Source organism: Elaeis guineensis, chromosome 4 (assembly GCF_000442705.2).
Source record: "Elaeis guineensis isolate ETL-2024a chromosome 4, EG11, whole genome shotgun sequence".
NCBI classification, from domain to species: Eukaryota; Viridiplantae; Streptophyta; class Magnoliopsida; order Arecales; family Arecaceae; genus Elaeis; species Elaeis guineensis.
This window is the reverse complement of record NC_025996.2, coordinates 128716572-128738460: the sequence shown is the minus strand read 5'-3', so window position 1 is coordinate 128738460 and position 21889 is coordinate 128716572. Positions and strand designations below refer to the sequence as shown.

The following is a 21889-nucleotide window of genomic DNA, read 5'->3' as shown; positions in this document are numbered from 1 at the left end:
TCTAAAGAAAGTTAATTAGTATATGATCTAAGATGGAATTACATTATATGAGAGAGAAATATTTTTGAGCAATGAACCTATAATAGATCATATATGAAACTCAATTTTTGAAGAAGAATATATTTAAAATTTATTTTAAGAATATGAGATATACATTTTGATGAAATTTTTAGTTATTCAAAATATCATGTTGCATTGAATTTCAAGTCAAAAATTTGCTTTTAAGTGGATCAAAAGTATTTTGATATTGTTGTTAAATGAAATAAGAAATTAGTTTTGTTAGAGTATGATATATACGTTATGATGAAATTTTTAATAATTTTGTATTACCATCTTTGCATTAGATTCTTTATTTTTTTTTATGATTGTTGAAGATGGTGAAGTGCATTAATTATTCAAGTCAAAGTTTGGATTTCTGAATTGAACTAAGATATCTTGCTAGTGTTAAATTTTGAATGACTTATACAAGAGATAAGATTTTGTATAGATTTATCGATTAATATTAAGGATTGTGATGAAGAGAGCTTTGCAAGAAATAATCAAGTTGATTCTACTTACAAGGATGTTGGCTTGAGTTCTTCTAGCTCGTCAAGTTGGAATTAATTCTTTTAGAAAAAAAGATTGATTTAAAAATTATCTAAATGATTGCAAGGTAAATTTAAGGTTAACTATAATTGATTCTAGATATGTTAGATTCTTGAAGAGTGATGAAGCTTATACAATGATATCAAAAATAGAAAGTGGATCAAGATTTAATTTTGATATGCTATACCCAAAGATAGTAAAGATAAAGAAATTTAAAGTTTTGCTCTAAGTTTTATATGAAATTTAAAAGTTGGATCTATCTTTGATTGATCTAACATACAAAGATATTTTTATCTTTGATAGACTTATATAATTTGGTAAATTAAGATCAGAGTGCGCAGCAAAAGTATGATGATTTAAATTAACTAAAAATATTAAATTTTTAAATCAAAAGATATTATGGAATACATTAGCTGTAAATAAAGAAGGATTTTATGGATAATGAAGAGATGCTATAGATTTTGACCTAGTCTGATCATAGTCGGACAATTTTTGCCAGTAGGATTGTTTCATTACAGATAATGCCAAAAAAAAATCCTAAATATCTCAAGTATATTGTTAATAGCTTGATAGTTTTGTTATTAGTTCAAAATATTACAGTTCTTCGAAAAAGTTTAGAAATCAATAAGAAGGGATGAGTTTGAAATTTCAAATAATTTTATTATAACAAGATCATGAGAAATAAATAATATATAAGACATTATTGGAAGCATGAGAATGACATGATGCATGTATATTTATATATATATATTTAGAATATATCTCAAACAACGTAACTTAATTTCGATAATGAAATTATTTGAAGGGGAGAGAATGTAACACCCGACCCATTTGGGCCTTGGACCAAGCCCAAAAGCCCAAATCCCACAAAAAAAAAGGAACAAGAAGACTGCCAATGGGAGTCTTCTTCTTCCTCCTCTTGCCAACTAGAATAAGGACACCTAGGGCCACTAAGAACCCTAGAAATACCTCTATAAAATCCTCCCTTCCTCCTCCATGTTCGGCCACAATGAGCACTAGTTTCTTTCTCTTCTTCCTTTCGGATTTTTTCATTGAAGCCGTCCACGCCCTTCTCGTGTTTGCCTCAAATTCTCACCGAAGATCGCATCGGAGTTTAAGATAAGCCCCAGTCCTCCTTCCTCTCTTTCTTTCCCTCCTTTCCATGGCTTCATGCACCCTTACCGACCATCAGGATCGTCAAAAAATCCACAAAATATCATGATCCTGTTTTGCTCTACTCGGACGAGCCACCTTCCTTTCTTTTTCCGCCACCGACGTCGTCGGTTCTGATGTCTCACCCCTAGGATAGGACCCTCATCCCTTTACCTCTCTTCTCTGAAGGTATTGGCCACTGGTGACTGGCCAATGATCGAAAAATAAAAAGAAAATGGTAGGTCCCAGTTTTCTGAATTTTTTCTCCACAAGCCGAACCTCGCCGCCATCCTCCCCTTGCTCTGTTGCAGTCGACCAGATGCTGCCGCCCCTCATCGGAGCTTGAGCCATCGAGCTCCTCCCTCTGGTCCTTCCCTTGTTCGGCCAAGGAAGAGGAAAAAAAGAAGAAAATGGGAAAAGAAGAAAAAGGAAGAAAGAAAAGAAAAGAAAAACAAAAAGGAAAAGAAAAAGAAAAAGAAAAAAATGAGAGAATTTTTTCTCTTCTCTCTCTCCTTTCTCCCTCTCTCTCCCCTCCCCTCTCTCTACCTTTCTCTCTCCAATTTCTCTCTCTAGACTCTCTCTTTATTCTCTCTCTAGATCTTTTCTCTCTCTTTATGGATTTTGTCTCTCTAGGATCATTCTCTCCCTCTGATTTCATCACAAATCCTAAGATAAACTTGAGATGAAAATATGATGACCCGAGATTGCTTCAAAATTTTGTGCAATAGATTAGATCCCGGTCCTATCCATATTCGAAATTGATAATATCAATTATGGTTAATTCATATTAAGTCATCCTGATAGGATCTCTGATGATCTTGATCATGATTACCTCATTTGAAGGATATAAAATTTTCTCTCTCTATTTTCTCTCTCTACTTTCTCTCTAAAACTTTCTCTCTCTAAAATTTTCTCATTCTTCATGGATTTTCTCTCTCTAAAAATCTTGTGGACCAATGGAGGGTCCAGATACTCAAACAAATCTCAAATTTGGGTAATCCTAGGAGAAGTCCTGAATTTGTGTTATTAGGATCGATTATCGATAATTTCTTCATATATAATTTTTATATTTGATCAAGATCATGAAGAGATATGATTATTTACATAAGATATCCAGTAAAATATTTTATTTTCAAAATTCATAAATCGAAGAAGAACATTGATTTATATGCTTGGATCAGTATCTAGTAAAGATAAGAATCTCTGTACATGATCACCATTATATATATGCTATTTTACTGTTGATCTTGTATTATTGATTTTGCATCGTCGGATTTGAGATCGATGAATTATTATATCTGAGATACTGTTATTTGATTTTGAGCATGAATATGTTATGTCAATATATATGTATCAGAGATTGATGGCATAATTATATGGATATGACATATCTAAATTGATCATAATGTAAGTCGGAATTGATTTGATGAAATCAACATATAATGATTAAATGAAAAAGAGAGATATGGTATGGACTAGCCTTGTCATCTGGAATAGCCCATCAGGAGCTTATGCCTGGGACAGTCCGTCAGGAGCTTATGCCTTAGACAGCCCCCACTGGCTTATAGGTGGATCAACTAGCCAGGAGCTCATGCTTGGGATAACCCGCCAAGAGTTTATACTTGGGACAGCCTCTCACGGGCTTTTGTATATAGGACAGCCGGTCAGGAGCTCATCCTGGGATAGGCTTGAAAGGCTTTTGAGTGAAAATTGATTCGGATGATGACTGATGTATAGATTTGGTTAGTCCAGAGCCAGAAAGAAAAGGTTAAAAATCATGTGATTATGAAAAGAGAAATGAAAGATAAGATATGAAACAGTTGTTGAGCAAAAGTATTTCACCTGTTAACATATGATGATGCATTTCTTTTGACAAGACAGATAATTTATAGATGTTTGAATTATTCCAGATATTGAACATAGAATTTTATGTTTTATTGCTTATTCTTATTTTCAAATTATATTATTATATCAGTGTGATATATAAATTCTTACTGGGTTATAAAGCTCACATCCTTTTATCTTTTTTTTTTCTTCTCAGAGTTACAAGGCACTTATGATTGGCTATAGTTTAGATTGTAGGTGAGTAGATGAATAAATAAAGTGGTCATAGTATCTGATCAGAAGATTGAAGAAATTTAATTTATAATTGTGCAAGGTCTTACAAATTATTATTGAAATTAATTGTTATGAATGTTAAGGTTGTAATAATTTAATTTGGCCTTGCATATTCTTTAGGGCTTGCTTTGAGGAGTGTGTGGCCATCACGTATCCGAACCGACTGTTGGGTTCGGGATGTGATAGAATGGTATCAGAGCTTAGGTTATGATCATTGGAGATTATGATATAAGTGATTAGGATGTGATCGAATAATATCAGAGCTTAGATTATAATTATTGAAGATTATAATATAAGTGATTAGGATGTGATAAAATAATATCAGAGCTTAAGTTTAAAATCACTAGAGATTATGAAGTGATATCAAACTTTATATAAGATCAATAGGATGTGACAGAGTGGTATCTGAGCTTAGAACTTAAGTTACGTTCATTTGGAGACAATGATACAAGTGATTAGAATATTACAGAACAGTACTAGAGCCCAAGTTTAAGGTCACTAGGGATTGTCATATAAGTGATATCAAAACTTTGGGATTATAATCAATAGAGTATGATAGATAATATCAGAATTTAAGGTTATGATCATTAAGGATGTAATAGAATGATATTAGAGTTTAGGTTATGATCACTAGAGTATATGATTTAAGTGATATTTGAGCTTAAGATTATAATTATTTGGAATTAAAACTTTAGTGATATTTAAACTTAGATTATGATCATAAAGAATATGATAGATATAAAAAAAATGATTCAATAATTAGATTTTAAATCAATAGATATTATGATAAAATTTAAGCATAAGTGGTATATGATGTCAATAATAAAATTGATGAGATATATCTTGGATTTTAATTAGTAGGGTTAACCTAAGTATAAGAAGTGTTAATCCTGAAATGAAGAGGGAGATATTGATGTGTTGTGTTGAGTATACTCGATGATTTTGGAATGCCAAAGTTATATGGTTGAAGATCATGATAACTTTTCTAATTTTGATGAAAATTGTCTGAGTATTATAAATTTTAGACTTATCTAAAAGAAGTTAATTAGGGTATGATCTAAGATGGAATTACATCATATGAGAGAAAAATATTTTTGAACATTGAACCTATGATAGATCATATATGAAACTCAATTTTTGATGAAGAATATATTTGAAATTTATTTTAAGAATATGAGATATACATCTTGATGAAATTTTTGGTTATTCAAAATATCATGTTATATTGAATTTTAAGTCAAAAATTTACTTTTAAGTGGATCAAAGGTATTTTGATATTGTTGTTAAATGAAATAAGAAATTAGTTTTGTTAGAGTATGATATATACGTTATGATGAAATTTTTAATAATTCATATTATCATCTTTAGATTAGATTCTTTAATTTTTTTTATAATTTTTGAAGATGGTGAAGTGTATTAATTATTCAAGTCAAAGTTCAAATTTCTGAATTGAACTAAGATATCTTGCTAGTGTTAAATTTTTAATGACTTATACAAGAGAAAAGATTTTATATGGATTTATCAATTAATATTAAGGGTTGTCATGAAGAGAGCTCTACAAAAAATAATCAAGTTGATTCTACTTACAAGGATGTTGGCTTGAGTTCTTCTAGCTTGTCAAGTTAGCTAGAATTAATTTTTTTAAAAAGAAAGATTGATTTGAAAATTATCTAAATGATTGTAAGGTAAATCTAAGTTTAACTCCAATTGATTCTAGATATGTTAGATTCTTGAAGAGTGATGAAGCTTATACAATGATTTCAAAAATAGAAAGTGGATCAAGATTTAATTTTGATATGCTATACCCAAAGGTCGTAAAGATAAAGAAACTTAAAATTTTGTTCTAAGTTTTATATGAAATTTGAAAGTTGGATCCATCTTTGATTGATCTAACATACAAAGATATTTTTATCTTTGATAAACTTATATAATTTGATAAATTAAGATCAGAGTGCACAGCAAAAGCATGATGGTTTAAATTGATTAAAAATATTAATTCTTTAAATTAAAAGATATTATGAAATACGTTAGCTATAAATAAAGAAAGATTTTATGGATAATGAAGGGATGCTATAGATTTTGACCTAGTCTGATCATAGTCAGACAATTTTTGCCAATAGGATTGTTTCATTGCAAATAATGCCAAAAAAAAATCTTAGATATCTCAAGTATATTGTTAATAGCTTGATAGTTTTGTTATTAATCCAAAATATTATGGTTCTTCGAAAAAGTTGAGAAATTAATAAGAATGGATGAGTTTGAAATTTCAAATAATTTTGTTATAATAAGATTATGAGAAATAAATAATATGTAAGACATTATTGGAAGCGTGAGAGTGACATGATGCATGTATATATATATATTTTTAGAATATATCGTAAATAACGTAACTTAATTTCGATGATGAAATTATTTGAAGAGGAGGAGAATGTAACATCCGGCCCATTTGGGCCCTGGACCAAGCCCAAAAGCCCAAATCCCATAAAAAAAAATGGAACGAGAAGACTCCCAACGGGAGTCTTCTTCTTCCTCCTCTTACCAACTAGAATAAGGACTCCTAAGGCCACTAGGAATCCTATGAAGACCTCTATAAAATCCTTCCTTCCTCCTCCATTGTTGGCCACAATGAGCATTAGTTTCTTCCTCTTCTTTCTTTCGGATTTTTTTGTTGAAGCCATCCACGTCCTTCTCGTATTTGCCTTAAATTCTCACCGGAGGTATCATCAGAGTTTAAGGTAAGCCCCAGTCCTCCTTCCTCTCGTCCTTCCCCTCCTTTTCATGGCTTCATGCACCCTCGCTCACCGTCGGGATCATTGGAAAATCCGCAAAACATCATGACCCTGTTTTGCTCTATTCGGATGAGCCACCTTCCTTTCTTTTTCGGCCATCGATACCGTCGGTTGCGATGTCTTACTCCTAGGATAGGACTCTCATCCCTTTACCTCTCTTCCCTGAAGGTATTGACCGTTGGTGACCGGCCAATGATCAGAAAATAAAAAGAAAATGATAGGTCCCTATTTTCAGAATTTTTCCTCCACCGGCCGAACCTCGCCGTTGACCTCCCCTTGCTCTGTCACAGTCGACCAGACACCGCCGCCACTCACCGGAGCTTGAGCCACTGAGCTCCTCCCTCTAGTCCTTCCCTTGTTTGGCCAAGGAAGAGGAAAGAAAGAAGAAAACGGGAAAAGAAGAAGAAGAAGGAAGAAAGAAAAGAAAAGAAAAAGAGAAAGGAAAAGAAAAAGAAAAAGAAAAAATAAAAAAATAAAAAAAATAGAAAAAAAAATGAGAGAATTTTCTCTCTTCTTTCTCTCCTTTCTCTCTCTTTCCTCTCCCCACATTCTACCTTTCTCTCTCCAGCTTCTCTCTCTAGACTCTCTCTATTTTCTCTCTCTAGACCTTTTCTCTTTCTTTATGGATTTTGTCTCTCTAGGGTCATTTTCTCTCTCTGATTTCATCACGGACCCTAAGATAAACTTGAAATAAAAATATGATGATCTGAGATTATTCTGAAATTCATACAGTAGATTAGATTCCGGTCCTATCCATATTTAAAATTGATAACATCAATCATGGTTAATTCATATTAAGTCACCCTAATAGGACCTCTAATGATCTCGATCATGATTGCCTCATTTGAAAGATATAAAAATTTTCTCTCTCTATTTTCTCTCTCTATAATTTTCTTTCTCTTCATGGATTTTCTCTCTCTAAAAGTCTTGTGGACCAATGGAGGGTCCAGATACTCAGACAAAATCTGATTTTGGATAATCCTAGGAGAAGTCCTGGATTTGTGTTATTAGGATGATTATCGATAATTTCTTCATATATGATTTTTATATTTGATCAAGATCACGAAGAGATACGATTGTTTGCATAAGATGTCTAGTGAAATATCTTATTTTTAAAATTTATAAATTAAAGAAGAACATTGATTTCTATGCTTGGATCAGTCTCTAGTAAAGATAAGAATCCCTGTACATGATCACCATTATATTATGCTATTTTACTGTTGGTCTTGCATCATTGGTTTTACATCGTCGGATTTGAGATCGATGAATTTATTATATCTGAGATATTGTTATTTGATTTTAAGCATGAGTATATTATGTCAATATATATGTATCAGAGATTGATGGCATGATTATATGAATATGACATATCTAAATTGATCATAATGTAAGTCGAAATTGATTTGATGAAATCAACACATAATGATTAAATAAAAAAGAGAGATATGGTATAGACTAGCATTGTCATGTGGAACAGCCTACCAGAAGCTTATGTCTGGGACAGTCTGTCAGGAGCTTATGCTTGGGACAGCCCCCACTGGCTTATAGGTAGATCAGCTGGCCAGGAGCTTATGCCTGAGATAGCCCACCAGGAGCTTATGCTTGGGACAGCCTCTCACAGGCTTTCGTACGTGGGACAGCCGATCAGGAGCTCATCTTGGGACAGCCTTGAAAGGCTTTTAAGTGAAAATTGATTCAAATGATGACTGAGGTATAGATTTGGTTAGTCCAGAGCCAGAAAGAAAATGTTAAAAATCATGTAATTATAAAAAGAGAAATGAAAAATAAGACATGAAACAATTGTTGAGCAAAAGTATTTCACCTGTTAACATATGATAATGCATTTCTTTTGACAAGACAAATAATTTATAGATTTTTGAATTATTTCGGATATTGAATATGAGATTTTATATTTTATTACTTATTTTTATTTTTAGATTATATTATTATATCGGTGTGATATGAAAATTCTTACTGGACTGTAAAGCTTACACCTCCTTCATCTTTTTTTTCTTCTCAGAGTTACGGGACGCTCATGATTGGCTATAGTTTGGATTGTGGGTGAGTAGATGAATAAATAGAGTATCATAGTATCTGATCAGAAGATTGAAGAAATTTAATTTGTAATTATACAAGATTTTATAAATTATTGTTGAAATTAATTGTTATGGATGTTAAGGTTGTAATGATTTAATTTGGTCTTGCATATTCTTTAGGGTAAGTTTTAAGGAGTGTGCGGCCATCACGTATCCGAACTGGCTATTGGATTCAGGGTGTGACAGCCATTATTCTTACTTTTGCAGCTACTAGTATCCATGTGGGAAGTAGTACTTGTTGATAAGTGGTTATACAATGGCAATCTTTAGGAGCTTACTGTTTCATACTTCTTACTCAGTGTAGTTTGTTATATAGGTCGTGAGTGAGAATTTATTTCCCTCGTGGGTGTGCATCCTTGGCTTGTTGTTGCCTATTTAACTCATGTTGCAGTTCCTACCGCTATTTTCTCAACTTATCTTATGGGTCAAGGACATTTCTCTAATTGTATGTCTTTAACAATATCTGGTAGTCTCAATTTCATGATTGCATTCTAGGTAGAACAAACCAGCCTTCACATGTTGGATATAATTGGTGTTTCCAATGGCTCCATCTTCAGTGCTTTGTATGTTCCTAGATAATCTCTAATTTGATGAGAGGAATCACTGAAAACTATTCTGCTAATGAAAGTAGCAGATGCAATCAAAAATTTATCGTTTGATAGGGTCAAGATACTATAATATAATCCTATATTTCTTGACTGACATCTTCTAGGAGAAGAGGTCAGAGTTTTAATTTTTGTTGGAATCGGCCCCAAAAGGTGGGATGGAAAAGGATAGAAAAAAGGTGGAGATCAGTCTTTCCGAGTACCAAGAAAAAGAACATTATGATCTTCAGATTGTTGGGTGGATGTCTGGCCAGAACACCACCTCTCAAGATCTTTTCAGTACCACGCGATACAGCAGGAAGAAAGAAGAAACAAAACAAAAGAAAAACAATCAAAATACGTGGATCAGCCACAAAAGGACTCGCCTCCACGGGGCATGCAAACTTCACTATGAAAAAGAAATTTTATAAGAGGAGACCTCACTCTCAACCCTTGTACACCCAATTCTCTCTCACTAGAAGTTTCCCTCACAAAAGCTCTCTCTCTCTTGGAAGATCCCCTGAACCCCTGAAGTGTCTGGCGACCGCTATCCAGAAGCCTCTTGCTCCTTGTCTCTCAGCGCTTCCGCCTCTCTCTTCTCTTGAGTTCCGTACGGGCTTCGTACGGTGCGAAAATCCGAACCACCACCCCCTCTGTTTCACGCACAGGCCCTTTTAAAGGGTTAAAAACTTGATTAGAGAAGGATTAAGAGTCCTAAACAAAGCCAGATAACTCCTGGACCGTCGGATCAAGACCGGGAGCCACCCACACCCTCAGATCGTGCTCCGGTCCACGGAATAGTGCCGTGGACCATGAGAAACGCATGGAAAATGCCCACGCGGTCCACAGGCCCAGCCGTGGACCGCCCGATCCATGGTGGACCGTCCGGTCCATGGTGGACCGGGCCAAGGGCCAGCAGGCCGTGCCTGCGCGCGGGCCCACGTGGGGCTGGGCCGCGCACCAGCCTGGGCTGTGCGCCCGCCTGGGCCGCCCGCCCACTTGGGCCGCGCGCCCGGCTGGGCCGCCCGCCCGCGTGGGTCGCGCGTCCCGCGCGGGCCTGGGTCGCACGTCCCGCACGCCGCTGCCGCCCGTCGCCGGTCGCCGGTGGTCCTCCACCACTTCGAATCTCGTGCCAACTTCAAAAGCTCGTATCTCCTCCATCCGAACTCCGTTTTAGGTGATCTTGATCTCGTTGGACTTCGTTTTTCATCATGAACCTCGTTGTGGGCTCAATGTGGGCTGAATCTCGAGGCATCAAATCCTAACAATCTCCACCTCGACTCAATATTCGACCTCCTCCAAACTCCGAGAGCTTCTGGATCTCCTCGCCCCCATGCCCTGGGGCAATCGCCTGCTGATCATGGATGGAAAAATATGGGAGTTAAGCCAGGCTGCTCGATCCCATCTCCGTCGTATGCTGTGCTCTTCCTAACCTGAGACCTGCTCGGGGCATCATCCTACGACAATAGAAATCTCACCTTGCGACGTCGCCTCTCGTCCTCCCGAGTCTCCTGTCTCGTGCCCGATCTGCCTCCTAGAGCTCCACCTCACTCTAGACTCCACCTAGCTCTCGAAGCTCCACCTCGCACTGGGCTCCCTGCCAGATAATAATATCCTCTGCTCCCCTTCTTCCCCTCCAGTACAATCCTATCGCCACGTAACACCCTCAGGATTCCTCCACCAGCTACCGTCCTGTAGCCTCTCGAATCCAGTCTGCTAAGTGACATAAGATTCCGTCTAAAATCGGGTATGTATCGGACCTCCCCCAATCTCCTCACTGCACCGTCATGTGTCCTCCAGCTGACCGTCCCAATGCCTCTGATCGCACAACTCGATCCATCCGACAGATATACAGTGCCCTCACTGTTCTCCTGGGAGTCAAACTGCTCCTTTCTGCAACATACATGATAGGGGCATGCAGAATCTAATATCCACTGCTGGGAAGAAGTAGATACCTCATCAGATATCTCCAGGACATCTCCATCTGAATCACTGCCGGCCGTCGCTATAGCAGCCACCGTCCGATTTTTAAGTTGAGGGCAATCTCTGGCTAGATGCCCCAACTCCTCACACCGGTAACACCTGATTTTGCTCAAGTCCCTCCTGGACTTAGACCGCCCTCGTTGCGATCTCCTGTCGCTCCATCTACCGCCTCCTGCTCTTCCAGAAGCCACCAAAGCTAAGCTACCGCCACTTGAGCTCGAAGCTGGGTTCTCCCTCCTGAGAACCTCATTTTGGAGTATCACCGCGGTGACCTCGTCCATCTTGATAGTGCTCTTCCCCACTAGAAGAGCAGTCATCAAGAACTTGTACGAAGAGGGAAGCGATGCCAGCAAAACCAGCGCCCTGATCTTCTCCTCAACGTTTTTGCCAATGCTAAGGAGGTCGGTGAGGATCTTCTGGAAGTGGCTCAAATGCTCCTGCACGCTCTATCCCTCAGTCATCCGCAGTTGGTAGAATTGTCTCAAGAGGAAAAGAGTGTTAGTGAGAGACTTTGCAATGTACAACTCCTCGAGCTTCGACCACAGCACCGTCGGGGAAGTCTCGCTCAGCACATGGATCACCACCTCATCCGCCAGGTACATGCGGATGGTACTCACCGTCTGCATCTGTAGCCGTTTCCAATCCCGCACCACTATGGTGGTCGGCTTCTCATCGCACAAGAGAGCATCGATCAACCCCTATTGGATGAGCACGTCCTTCACCCTTGCCTGCCACAAGGAGAAATTGCTCTTACCATCGAACTTGTTGATCTCCATCTTGATTGTTCCTGTCTTCTCCATCTTCAGTCTTGCTCACCACCGCTGCAATATGCATCCTTGTACCACCTTGCTCTGATTTCACTTGTTAGGTGGATGTCTGGCCAGGACACCACCTTCTAAGATCTTTTCAGTACCACGCGATGCAGTAGGTAGAAAGAAGAAATAAAACAAAAGAAAAACAATCAAAATACGTGGATCAGCCACAAAAGGGCTCGCCTCCACGGGGCATGCAAACTTCACTATGAAAAAAAAATTTTATAAGAGGAGACCTCATCCTCAACCCTTGTACACCCAATTCTCTCTCACTAGAAGTTTCCCTCACAAAAGCTCTCTCTCTCTCTTGGAAGACCCCCTGAACCCCTGAAGTGCCTGGCGACCGCTGTCCAGAAGCCTCTTGCTCCTTGTCTCTCAGCGCTTCCGCCTCTCTCTTCTCTTGAGTTCCGTACGGGCTTCGTACGGAGCGGAAATTCGAACCACCACCCCCTCTGTTTCACGCACAGGCCCGGGTTAAAAACTTGATTAGAAAAGGATTAGGAGTCCTAAACAAAGCCAGATAACCCGTGGACCGTCGGATCAAGACCGGGAGCCACCCATGCCCTCAGATCGCACTCCGATCCACGAAATAGTGCCATGGACTGCAAGAAATGCATGGGAAATGCCCACGTGGTCCACAGGCCCAGCCGTGGACCGGGGCAAAGGGCCAGCAGGCTGCACCTGTGCGTGGGCCAGCGTGGGGTGGGCCGTGTGCCCGCCTGGGCCGCGCGCCCGGTTGGGCCACCCGCCCACGTGGGTCGTGCGTCCCACGCGGGCCTGGGTCGCGCGTCCCGCGCGTCGCCTCCTGCGGCAGCGCCACTGCCGCCGGTCGTCGGTGGTCCTCCGCCGTCTCGAATCTCGTGCTGACTTCAAAAGCTCGTATCTCCTCCATCCGAGCTCCGTTTCAGGTGATCTTGGTCTCGTTGGACTCCGTTTTTCACCGCAAACCTCGCTGTGGGCTCAATGTGAGCTGAATCTCGAGGTGTCAAATCCTAACATAGATACTATATGTGCACTCTTGATAATAGTAGATGCATCGTTGTCATTTTCGGTCACAGCTCAGAGCTATATCCTGAGAAAGAATTTTCCTAATCAGCTCTCGTTGTGTTGCCTTGGGTGGAGTGTAACAGTTAGAATTCCACAGACAAAACTCAAGAACTTAAGAGTTAATTGACTTCTTCTTACTGTTGCTCTCATAAAAATAACAAATATGTTTTTTCCTCTTTATTTGAACTTTTTTTTTTTTTTGCCATCTGCGTGAAAGAGAAGCAAACATCTATGGACACACAAATCAGAATTGTGTGACGTATGGTAGAGACGACAGCTGCAAGGGAGAAAGAGAAAAGAGAAAAATTCAAAGCATGCTTAGCTAGGCTCTCTTCTTGTCCCCTCACCAGAGGGGAAGACATAATATCTTTAAACTAGTGATCCACATCTAGAGATGCAAGAATGGAGGGTCCAGCATCATTAAAGGATGACTATATCATGAACAATGCTATGCTGCACCATTGCCCCATTTTGCATCCAACGTGGCAGGAGGGAATTAGTGCAAGTTACTTTGCTTGGCTATTATATCAGCAACATGTCAGACGAGGAATGAAATGGTGAAATGTAGTGTTGCTGCATAGTTTGCATCATCATGGATGTGGCCAACTATATTGCAAGCAAAGACTTCAAGTCATCGCATGTGCCTTTCACTCTACTTTCTGTTCTTCTCCTCACTTTCCAAGCATTTTTAATGATACATAAAGTGGCAGGCATGAGAAACCAGAGGAGGAATCTGTCATATTGTAGAAGGCGAGTAAAAGTTAGAACCAAGCCATGTTTCCAAAGAACATGTTCTTCTTTCTCATCCTCGCACTCACTACAGCATCAGCACAAGATGATGATTTTACTTATAATGGATTCGGTGCTGCCAAACTGAATCTGGATGGCATTGTAGAGATCGCATCCAATGGCCTTCTAATTCTCACTGACACTAGACAGCCAGCCAAGGGCCACGCCTTTCTCCCAACTCCACTCCGCTTTAAGAACTCAACTGGTAAAGCTCTCTCCTTCTCAACTTCTTTCATCTTTGCAATCGTCCCCAAGTACCAAGACTTGTTTGGCCATGGAATTGCCTTCGTTCTTGCGCAATCGGCAAATCTGTCTTATGCCTTACCAAGTCAATTCCTGGGACTCTTCAATTCAAGCAATTCATATTCTGGAAACCAAATTGTGGCCATTGAGCTCGATACAAACATGAACCCTGAATTCAATGATATTGACAATAATCATGTTGGAATTGATGTTAACGGTCCAAAGTCTATTAGATCCAAGCATGCAGCTTATTTCACTAATGACAATGGAGGTGGGTTCCAGAACCTGAGCCTTGTGAGTGGCAAACCAACACAGGCTTGGATAGAATATGATCACTTGGATGGACAGCTTAATGTAACGTTAGCACCTACTGATGTAGCCAAACCGGCTGTTCCATGCTTGTCTTCAAATGTGAATCTCTCTTCTTGGATCTCAGACTATATGCATGTCGGATTTTCTTCTGCAGTAGGACCATTTATAACATCTCATTACGTTCTGGTCTGGAGCTTTAAGTTGAATGGAAAGGCTCAAGCACTTGATCTCTCACGTCTTCCATCCCTCCCTCGCGTAGGGTCTAAATCGACCTTAGAGTCTTGGAAGATTGGGTTGCTGATAATCCTGGCAATAGTTTTGTTGTTGATAATCATAACTGGCACAATCTTTTTTGTGAAGAGGAGGATTAAATTCAGAGAGGTGTTTGAAGAGTGGGAGCTAGAATATGGACCCCAGAGGTTCTGCTACAAGGACCTATTCTTGGCCACCAAGGGCTTCAGAGACCAACATCTCTTGGGAGCTGGAGGTTTTGGTAGGGTCTACAAAGGTGTGTTGCCAGACACTAACATCCCAGTTGCAGTTAAGCAGGTTTCGCATGAATCAAGACAAGGAATGAGAGAGTTCATTGCAGAGATTGTTAGCATCGGCCGCTTGCGTCACCGGAACTTGGTACAGCTCCTTGGTTATTGCAGGAGAAAAAGGGAGCTCTTACTGGTCTATGAATTCATGCCCAATGCTAGTTTGGACAAGTACCTATTTAACCAACCTAAGTTGATGCTCACTTGGGAACAAAGATTCCAAATAATCAAAGGTGTAGCTTCCGCGCTTTATTATTTGCATGAAGGATGGGAGAAGGTGGTTGTTCACAGAGACATCAAGGCTAGCAACATCTTGCTAGATGATCAGATGAATGGAAGACTGGGTGATTTTGACCTGGCAAGACTATATGATCACGGAACCGATCCCCAGACTACACATGTAGTTGGGACTCTGGGTTACCTTGCACCAGAGCTCACCAAGACTGGCAAGGCAACTACAAGCACAGATGTGTTTGCCTTTGGTGGATTTTTGCTTGAGGTGGCTTCTGGAAGAAGGCCAATAGAGATAAGAGCATCAGAAGAAGACGTAGTGTTGGTAGACAAAGTTCTGGAGTGCTGGAAGGCAGGGACTATTTTGGAGGCAACGGATCCAAACTTGGGGAATGAATATATTGTCGAAGAGATGGAGATGGTGCTAAAGCTTGGCCTTCTTTGCTCACAACCTAACTCCAGTTCTAGGCCTCCTATGCCTCTGGTGATGCGAATACTGGAACGCGATGCTCCCCTTCCTGAGATGTCTGAAGATGGTTGGAATGCCGAGATTTCAGCTATGGGGAATGAAGGCTTCAATGATATTCGCATGTCAAATAGTTCGTTGTTTGCCTGCTCAGCATCAACAATGGAATCTGCTCTCTTGACCGGCCGTTGATAGTGGTAAATGTTTGTAAAAATAATGTTTGAAGTATACCTAGCTTCATGTTGTGAATGGTACGAATGCTTTTTTATTTGTTGGACAGTAGGTTGTATTTCCCTAATTAGCTACTCTAATTAAGGATGATAAAGATGGCGATGGGCTGTAATATTTTCTTGTAAAAGAAAAGGTTATTGTATATTATGGGGACTACTCCACCCTATACAATATAGAAAATAAATCCTTCTCCTTTCTCTCCACATTCAACATGGTATCAGACCTCCCAAGTTCTGATCTATGAATTTTTTTTCCGTTCCTAATCTCTCTTCTTCCCTCATCACAACCTCCTTCCTTTGCCATCGCCCCACCTCATTCCCCATCGCCACCGCCACTCTTCCCTTCTGCTTGGCCCCATTTTATCACAGATCGGCCACCGCCCAACATCACTCCTCCCACCTCTTGCCTTCCCAATCTCCCATCACCATCCATTCCATCACCGGCCCCATTTTGTTGCAGAACGCCGTTGCCACCATTGGCACCCGCCGCCGTCCTAATCCCCTACTACTGATCTCCCACCGCTATCCGTGCCACCAAACCCCCCTCCCTTCTCCTTCTCCAACTCTAGCGTGATCTGTCACCGCTGTCCGTGCCGCACTCTCTATCCATACCATATTTGGCACCACCTCCTCCCCTGCCGCCGCCCCATCCCTTCGCTGTCCCCTCTTGCACCCCGTGCGACTATGCCCATGGAATTTGCCCATGAAAAGGGACAGGTCAGCCCTTAGTTATTTTTTTTTCAAAAAAAAAGAAAAAAAATAAAAAAAAAGATGAATATCATTCAGTGATCTTTTCTTTTGAGCTTATTTGAAGATGTCAGACGGTTTCACTAAGGAGGAGTTAGAGAAGGTAATAAGTGAGGTGGTGACTCGTGCCGCTACCTCTCGATTTGAGATGGATAATTCTCCTTTTCAGATCAGTTCTGCTAGACTGGACAAACCCCTCGCTTATTTTTTATGGGCCAGAAATGTATGGCTGTTCATCAAAGCCCATGGTTTGGAGGATTTTCTCATCAGGGCTAAATTGCAACCACCAAAGGGGACACCACTTTTGTGCAATGGGAGTCAGAGAACTCACTTGTGATGGCCTGGCTAATCAACTCTATAGTACCCTCAGTTGCTCAGGGCATGTCGTTCTTTAAAACTGCTCAAGAAATTTGGGAGGCTGCTGCCCAAACTTATTCCCAACAGGATAACACAACCCAAGCTTTTAAGCTCAAACGTAAGATGCATGCACTCAAGCAGGGTGAACTTTCTATCATCGCTTATATGGCAGAACTTTAACATTTATGGTTAGAGCAGGATTTTTATCGCCCCTTCAAGGTCAGTTGTGCTAACAATGCTGCTGAGTTCAAAAAATTTATAAATGAAGAGCGAATCTTTGATTTCCTTGCCAGCCTCAATAAAGAATTCGACCCAATTAGAGTTCAAATTTTGAATCGAAGTTCTGATCTACCTTCTCTCGATCAGGTCTTCTCATTAATTCTAAGTGAGGAAACTCATCGACGTGTGATGATTGCCTCCTTTACTGATACAGCCCGTTCTACGATGGTCGCTCAGCCACAATCACAACCGCATGGTAGAGGTGATCGAGATATACGGATATGCTTCTATTGCAACAAATCGGAGCACATCTGTAATACATGCTGATAGTTACATGGTCATCCTTCATCTGGCCAGAGTCGTGGTAGAGGAGGTCGGCGAGAAGGTGGGCACTTTGGAGGAGCAATCGACCGTGGTCAGGTCAATTTTTTTGAGATCCATGATGCTACTTCATTTGTTTCAGCTCCTCTATCTATCATGGTTTCATCTGTTTCTGCTACTCCATCTACTGATGCTGGGGGTTTTTTGTCTATCGAGGAACTGCAGACCCTATGTCACATTCTAGCCAGGCTGAACACTTCTTCTAGCAATACCTCTTCATCTGCTATGGGTTTGCTTAGTGATTCTTCCAGTCTTTCTTTTATTTTTTATTTCCATTTTGTACAAATTAGTTCTTATACTTCTGATAGTAGTAGTGCACTTACTACCTTAGATATTTCTTAATATTGGATCCTAGACTCAGGAGCTACTAGTCACATGACAGGACAATCCAAGTCATTCACGTCATATTCACCTTGCTCTGATCAGGATAAAGTGTGTCAGAAAAAGGTTCTGTTAATTGTACACCGACGATGACATTGTCCTCGATTTTATATGTTCCTAGTTTTCTCACTAATCTCCTCTCTATAAGCTCCATTACAGCTATTTTAAATTACAAAGTAATATTTTTTTCCACCTATTGTGTTCTTCAGGAGCTGACAACAGGGGAGATGATTGGGTATGATATAATGCATGACAAACTTTATTATCTGACCGGACGAGGACAGAAAGATAATCTGGAGACTGGCTTGGTTGTATCTTCTTCCGAAAATGCTGTGCATGAACTCCAGTTACAACATCGTAGGCTTGGTCATCTTTCTTTCTTTGTGTGATTCTTTTATAGTTTATATAATATCTATGACAAGCATAAATTGGTTTGTGATGCATGTGAGTTTGCTAAACACACACGAACTATTTATCCTATTTCTGACACTCGAAATATTAAGATCTTTGATGTTATTCACTCTGATGTGTGGGGGCCGTGTAGTACTATTTTTCTTTCTGGACATCGATACTTTGTTACATTTATTGACTGTCATAGTAGAGTGATCTGGGTTTATCTACTAAAGACAAAGGATGAGGTTCTCAGGTGCTTCAAAAAATTTCATAAGTTTGTAAATACTCAGTTTAATGCCACAATCAAAACTCTGAGATCTAATAACGGCACTGAATACATGAATAGGAAGTTCTGTGAGTATTTAGCTGCTCATGGGATTGTCCATCAAACTACATGTGTCAATACGTCTGCTCAAAAGGGTGTTGCTGAACATAAAAATCGATACTTATTGGAAGTAGCTCGGTCTTTATCTTTCACTATGAGGGTTCTTAAGTTCCTTTGGGGTGAGGCGGTTCTTACTGCAGCCTATCTTATTAACTGGATGCCTCTTCGAGTTTTAGACTATCACACGTCACTTGAGTGCCTACAAAGAGTATCTTCTTTTGTTATACCTTCTTGGGTATTTGAGTGTGTGTGCTTTGTCCGAGATCATCGATCTATAATTAGTAAACTTGATCCCCAAGCTCTTAAATATATTTTTGTTGGCTATTCTGCCACTCAGAAGAGATACAAATGCTATTACCCTTCTGAGCGGTGTATGTTGGTCAATATGGATGTGACATTTCGAGAGTCTAAGGCATTCTTTAGTAGTGATCCCGTAGATGTGCCCACCAATCAACCTACTATTATATCTAACTTTTTCTTCTCTCTCGGTGTTTCATCTGATTTCATCGATCGTGAGGGGGAGTCTAAGGAGTAGGAGTCTGGAGAACAGGAGCAATTAGATAGTAATTTTGCAGATAGTAATTCTAATCAACAGGAGGAGCAGCAGTCTTCTCTACATGTTACAGAGCTTGGTATGCATTCTCCTACTACCCAATAGTCTCCTTCAGAGTCGGCTTCGATATCTTCCTCCCCCAATAATAATGACGGTAACATTTCTTTAACTGATTTACATCTTCCTATTGCTCATAGAAAAGCTTCTTGTCCACATATTATTCCTCCTCGTTACCGTCATGATATTGCTAATTTTATTTCCTATGAGTCTCTTTCACCTTCATATTGATCTTTTATTGTATCTCTGGCTTCTATCTCTGTTCTCTCACACTGGAAGGATGCTATGGCAGATCCAAAATGGAAGGAGGCAATGCTTGAGGAGATAAAGGCCTTGGCCAAGAATAATACAGGGGAACTTATTTCATTACCTACTGGAAAATAAACTGTTGGTTGCAGATGGGTTTTTATAGTAAAACAAACTCCAAAGAGGACTGTTGATCGCTATAAAGTACCATTGGTAGTAAAAGATTATACTCAGACATACAGAATAGACTATGATAAAACCTTTGCTCCAGTTGCAAAGATCAACTCTATGAGGATCCTTATTTCTCGTGCTACTAATCTTAGCTGGAGTCTTTCTCAATTAGATGTTAAGAATGCCTTTTTACATGGAGATCTTCAGGAGAAGGTATACATGAAAATTCCTCCAGGTTTCTCTAGTGCTGCAACTGTTGGAAGGGTGTGTCAGCTGCATCGCTCACTTTATGGCTTGAAACAGTCATCTCAGACTTGGTTTGATCAGTTCCGACATACAGTACTAGAAATGGGTTATCAGCAAAGAAATGCTGATTATACTATATTTTTTCAACATAACAGTGGGAATGTTGCAGTTTTAATAGTGTACGTTGATGACATAATTCTGACGGGTGATGATCTTCCAAAGATTGTTCGTCTAAAGATTCATTTAGCTCAGTCATTTGAAGTCAAGAATCTTGATCCTTTGAGATACTTCCTTGGGATTGAAGTTGCTAGATCATCTCATGGCATTTTTTTTTCTCAGTGAAAGTATGTGCTCAACTTACTGACAGAAATAGGCATGTTGGGTTGTAGACCTGCAGCTACTCCCATCGAGCAGAACTATCATCTCATGATAGATGATGGTACTCCAATTGATCGAAAGAGATATCGGCATCTAGTGGGACGACTGATTTACCTTTCTCATACTCATTCTGACATTACTTTTGCTGTTAGTATCGTAAGTCAGTATATGCACGATCTTCGTGAGAGACATCAGAAAGCTGCCTATCAGATTGTGCATTATCTTAAAGGGTGTCCTGGATATAGTCTTCTGTTTTCTCATCATGGACACCTTAAGATCGAGGGGTATACTGATGCTGACTGGGCTGAAGCTCTGGATAATAGAAAGTCCACCTCAGGTTATTATACCTTTTTGGATGGTAATCTTGTGACATGGTGCAGCAAGAAGTAGGATGTAATTGCTCATTCCAGTGCAAAGACTAAATATTGGGCCTTAGCTCAAGGGGTCTGTGAAGTTATATGGTTAAAATAACTCCTGATTTAGTTGCATCTTTTTCTGTCTTCTCCTATGTCTCTCTTCTGTGACAATAAAGCAGCCATTAATATTGCTAATAATCCTGTTCAGTATGATCGGACAAAGCATATTGAGGTTGATCAATATTTTATTAAAGAAAAGCTACATCAGCATGTTATCTGTCTTTCTTTTATCAAATTCTCTGAACAGCTAGCTGATATTTATACGAAAGGGCTTAGCACTCCAGTTTCTATATTTATCTGTAACAAGATGGGAGGGACTCCATGATATCTTTGCTCCATCTTGAAGGAGAGTGTTGGAAAGTAGGTTGTATTTCCCTAATTAGCTACTCTAATTAGGGATGGTAAAAGTGGCGATGGGCTGTGATGTTTTCTTGTAAAAAAAAAAAAAGATTATTGTATATAATAAGGACTACTCCACCCCATACAATATAGAAAATAAATCCTTCTCCTTTCTCTCCACATTCAACATGTTGAAGTGTGGGTTGAAGTTTGGTTGTTGCTGCAGTTTGAAATTAAAATAGTAGTAATAAATGTCATGCAGTACACTGGAAAAAAAAATCGGGTGGATAAACAAAAAATTGAACGTTGAGTTAGATAGGAATTTGCTCGTGTGGCATATATAAGTATGCTCTGCAACTGTATCTAGATACATGAGATAATTCAAATATAGATACTTATTTAGATTCCACAAATTGCTCTGATGCATGCCCTTAATCTTTTATTTAAATGAACATAAAGTGGACACCTGGGATAGAATTGAGAAAATTGGAAAATGAGCCGCTCGCACTCCTAGTCCAACAGTATTAGTCTTACTGTCTCGAACCCCTTTATTTCTAGTGAAAGGTATGAGATTCTTTTTTGTTTCTTTTTGCTGCTTATTGTTTCTGGAGTTGTCGAGGGAAGAGGAAGACTAGATGTCTACC

General features: G+C 39.4%; 1 protein-coding gene across 1 annotated transcript; it reads left to right on the top strand.

The window, feature by feature from the left end:
• Positions 1 to 13790: 13790 nt before the first annotated feature.
• Positions 13791 to 16180, top strand: LOC140857577 (L-type lectin-domain containing receptor kinase SIT2-like). Its single transcript, XM_073256785.1, has one exon. The coding sequence runs from the start codon at positions 13941 to 13943 to the stop codon at positions 15936 to 15938; it is 1998 nt and encodes a 665-aa protein (XP_073112886.1). The 5' UTR covers positions 13791 to 13940; the 3' UTR covers positions 15939 to 16180.
• The last annotated feature ends 5709 nt before the right edge of the window (positions 16181 to 21889 follow it).